The sequence below is a fragment of the Frankliniella occidentalis genome, unplaced genomic scaffold, assembly GCF_000697945.3.
Source record: "Frankliniella occidentalis isolate FOCC.00 unplaced genomic scaffold, Focc_3.1 Scaffold26, whole genome shotgun sequence".
In the NCBI taxonomy this organism is placed as follows: Eukaryota; Metazoa; Arthropoda; class Insecta; order Thysanoptera; family Thripidae; genus Frankliniella; species Frankliniella occidentalis.
In genome coordinates, this window is record NW_026267156.1 from 689,631 (window position 1) to 693,984 (window position 4,354).

The window sequence follows — 4,354 nt, forward strand, 5'->3', positions numbered from 1 at the left end:
ATTATGGGTATTATTAAGTATTATGGATGTATTATGTCCCATATTACACATTGAAAAATTACTTTCCAAGACTTTTTGAACAAATTATTAATTTTTCGAAATAGGCTTCCCACACAAAAAATAGACGTATACATGTATTGGACGTCTTTTCATTGTTTTTATTGGCTGAGCGATAGCGAAGCCTATTTCTTCAGTGATGATCAAAAAGTTGTGTCTGTGTGTTTGTCTGTAATCACGATAACTCGAGAACGGTTTGAGCTAGGTACCTGAAATTTTTAGTGTAGCTTTGTATCATAAAAAACAAGAACTGTATTGATTTTGAGCCCTCTAGCTTGAAAATTGGCCTGTCAAAAAAATCAAAAACAAAAAACGCCAAATATTACTTTTAATTTTTTATTTTTTTAACAACTATCTAAGACGCAACTCGTCAAAGTAGAGCCCTGTGGGCCAAAATTTTGTCCGTTTGGCTCCATCTCTAACCGTTAGGTCGCCAGAGGGCGATTTCCACACGAAAATGACCTCAAACCATTTTAATGTTGTTTCTCAGATATTTGATGGTCTCTGGTGGGGCAACTCGTCAAAATAAAATCCTGGTGGTAAAAGTTGTGTCCTTTAGAACCGAAGGCCTGTCTACGACTCTGCCTTTTGCCCGACTCGGGTGTCAGCGCCGCAGGCCTAGGTATAGAGTATGCCAGGCGCGTCGCAGCGTAACAGTGTTTCGTGAGATATCGCGAAGCCTGTTACGCGAGACGTGGTCTGGCGTACATCTACCTCGTATTTATCTAGATGGATTTTTCTATCAAAGCACTGTGGAGAATGGAGTATTATGAGGTATGATGTATTTTGATGTATTATGATGTATTCTGGGGTATTATGGGGTACTATGGGGTATTATAAGGGTATTATCAGGGTATTATAAGGGTATTATGTCGTATTATGAGGTATTATGGGTATTATGAGTATTATGGGGTATTATAAGGGTATTATGGCGACGTGTACTGAGTATTATGCGAGTCGGAGACCCCTCGCTTCGGGCGGATCCGCTCAGCTCGCGCTCGGCTCGGCGTTCGGGTCCCGGCTCGGCCTCTCGACTCGTCACGCCCGGGCCGCACTCAGCTCCGTTTGGAAAGAAATTGTTATTGTGATTGATCAAGCAAAATTCGTCCTCCGCAGCGCGCGGCCGGGCCGAGCGCCCGTTACGGAGCATCGCCTCAGCCGCGCGGCTGGCGTTCCATACCCCTGTGCCAGCTGATATGCTCACAAAAGCGCCAGGAAAAGACGGATCTAGGCCCACTCACCCAGGAGCGATTGACCCAACGTAACTTTGGCCCAGACGCAATTCACCCACACGTATTTCACCCATGTGTATGATTGACCCCGGGAGCTCTTCACCCAGATTTGTTTTGAATTTATCTTTATTTTCACAAGGCTACATTATTTCCACAGGTACGGACATATTCCAGCATGTGGTCCGTTAACTTCAACTCCTCGTACCATCCGGTAAGAGTATGAAGGCGCTCGTTGATTCTTGCGTATTTCCTTTTTTGAGCTTGCCGGATTTTTCGGCCCCCGTCCAGCTCCTGCATCATCACCTTTACGCGAGCCTCCTTTTAGAACTCAGCCATCAGCTTTTACAGGGACGGGTGGTTCTTTCCGACTATTGTTTGGAAGCGGCTGTCTCGGTCCCGGCTTTAGTGGCTGAAGAGGTAGCCTTAGTAAGAGAGGATGCGGCCCCCCCTTTCACTCGGTACTAATTTTCCTAGATTTTGCTCCATGATACCGAAAAGATTGTATGAAAACACTGCGCTAAAATTTCACGGGCAACGCTTTTCAAGTGTTGTGGAGTAGGGGTACCCTCGCACCTGAGTCATGAAAGATGCTGCAAAACTCTTAAAATAAGATGCTCAGATTGAAAGGGAGTGTTAGAAGATATGTACACTCTGTTTACACATTATTTAACAAATGCAATCTGTCTTTAACCAGTCGTCGGCTGTCTTCCCGACCAATCAGCATCGTCGTTAGTCGATTGTCTCCTGAGAGCAAATAATGTCTCTTGTCATCGTCTTCCCGGAAAAAAGGTTCTTCACTTCCGTCCCGGAAACCACTGGTGTTACATCGTTCGCTTCACACAGCCAATCAGGAACCGACTTTTAAGTCACGCCTAGCGTGAAAATCACGCTCGCGCTTTGGGAACTCTGTATCCACCTTAATACATTAAAGTTCATCAGTTATGCTAGCATAGTAGCTAGCATACTAAGCTTAGTAGTAAATTATAACAACATATTCAGTACTTACATATTTCTTCCAATGTCTTGTCAGGAGCCTTTTGTGGCTTCTATAACTGAGGAAGTGGCGAAACTGCTGTTTTTAGAAGACAGCTGTGTTATTGTTGAGGAGACAACAGATTACAACAGTTATAAATGCACCATCAAAGTTACGGTAAGTAGAGTTGAATAGACCGTTCCGACAGTGCGCTTTTTGAGAAGACATGAAGAAGTCAGGACCGGAACCAGTAGCTAAAGTTCGCTGATTTTTGTCATTTGACACTGCAGTTCGACGTGAATAACCTCTATTAAATCCCTACTAACTGTCAATTTTAGTTTTCACTGATGTTAGCCTGTATTTTAGAACTGTTTCCGGTGGTGATTTCATTAATTCTTCTTTAAACGGGCACTGCCGGAACCGTCTATTGTGTTGTGGTCTGTATGTATAGTGCGACCACGCTAGGAAAGAGCCTGGCGTTGCTGCAGCGGTGGCTCGCCGGCTCGCCTACCTGCTTCCGAGGGTCCATGCGACAGGGTGGGCGGGACCCGAGCAGGTCAATGAGTTGCGGCGGTAGCTGAGGAGGCAGTAGTTAAGAACTGCTTCCATAAGCCAGGCTCTTTGCTAGCGTGGTCCCAGTATAGTCTTTCACGCTGAATCTTTGGACACCCCAAATTTTGATTTGTTCCTCAATGCCTCCTAACGACAAAGTTCGATCTTCAGTTGCACGGTTACACAAAGTCCGATTTGCACGGTTACACAAAGTTCGATCTGCTTTTCGCCGCTCGCGGGAGTCGCAAGTTTAGACCTCTACCACAGTCTTGCTGCGATAGCATTCAATTTTTCTTTGGAGTATGTTGTTCTTTGATTTTTTACTCACAGGCAGCAGTTTTTACTTTCTTCTATCTGCAATATTGACGACGATATGAATATATTAAGGCTGCGCTGCAGAAACCGCCGGAATGTAGATCGAACTTTGTGTAACCGAGCCGCCGCAGATAGAACTTTGTGTAACCGGGCCGCTGAAGATCGAACTTTGTGTAACCGGGCCGCTAAAGATCGAACTTTGTCGTTAGGAGGCATCGTCCTGTTTAAAGAACTTGAATATGCAGGCAGTGCCTGTCTCATTAGTTGTATAACGGTAAAGAGAAGCTGCGTTTTCAGCATGTTCTGGATGTGAAACAAAATGCATTGGATAAGTCTGCCAAGGTAAGTTATCAGCATTTTGTAATACAAATTTTTTGATTCACATTTATTTATTTTCACAACATTCTAATTATTCTGTGCAGAAGGTCCGACCTGTTCTTAACCAGAGTTACTCTTTTGTAGAGACTGAAGAGGTAGTAAGACTCCTTTTTTTATTAGACTTGTCAAATTTTTGATTGTTTCTTGAATTAAGATATCCTCTGGTCTCCATAATTCTTTAGGATGCTGATACTGTGTGACCACTCACTCTATGTAGAGAAGCATCATTAGAGAGCAAAAGAGCAACTCTGGCTTTTTTGCAAGAATGCATCAATTTAAATACATCAAGGCCTTTTAAGGCTACTGTGGAAAATATGAATAAGGTGTCTGAAAATCTGAAAGAAAGCCACAATGTCCATGTCACACCAGACGAATGCTCCCGTAAGAAGAGAAGACTTGATGAGAAGTACCGCAGGAATTCACCTGGGCTTTTTACGAAGCACATGGCCTTTCTGCGAGGTGACTCTGACAAGTGCCCTACTTTCCAGGCAGAACCCTCCCTGGAGGAGGATGTGTTGGCTAAGGTCACATTCACAAAAGGTATATTAGTCTAACCTTTTAACCACTAATAAGTTCACTTATTTTCTCCCTTTAAATTTGAATTATATCTAACATTTTCAAAATATTCTGTTTAGGAGCAGTTATGGACACGGCTACTATCTATTCCCTGATTGATGTCTGGGATGACATGAAGGATGAATATTATAAAGCCCACAAAGACAACCAATTTTATTGGAAAATCTCAGCTCAAATGGTTCTCAGAGGGAAGAAATTTTCTCCTAGCGCATGCCAGAATAAAATGAATCTGCTATTATCTGAATACAAGGCGTACAATACAGCACTGAAG

At 43.3% G+C, this 4,354-nt stretch overlaps 1 protein-coding gene across 1 annotated transcript in view; it reads left to right on the forward strand.

Moving 5' to 3' along the window:
- The first annotated feature begins 3,544 nt into the window (after positions 1-3,544).
- LOC127749007 (uncharacterized) overlaps positions 3,545-4,354 on the forward strand; it is a 4,969-nt gene continuing 4,159 nt past the window's right edge. Inside the window, exons 1-2 of the mRNA XM_052265320.1 lie at positions 3,545-4,047; positions 4,143-4,345. Of these exons, the coding sequence (XP_052121280.1) occupies positions 3,822-4,047; positions 4,143-4,345 (429 nt within the window). The 5' untranslated portion in view covers positions 3,545-3,821. The remainder of the gene's footprint in view (positions 4,048-4,142; positions 4,346-4,354) is intronic.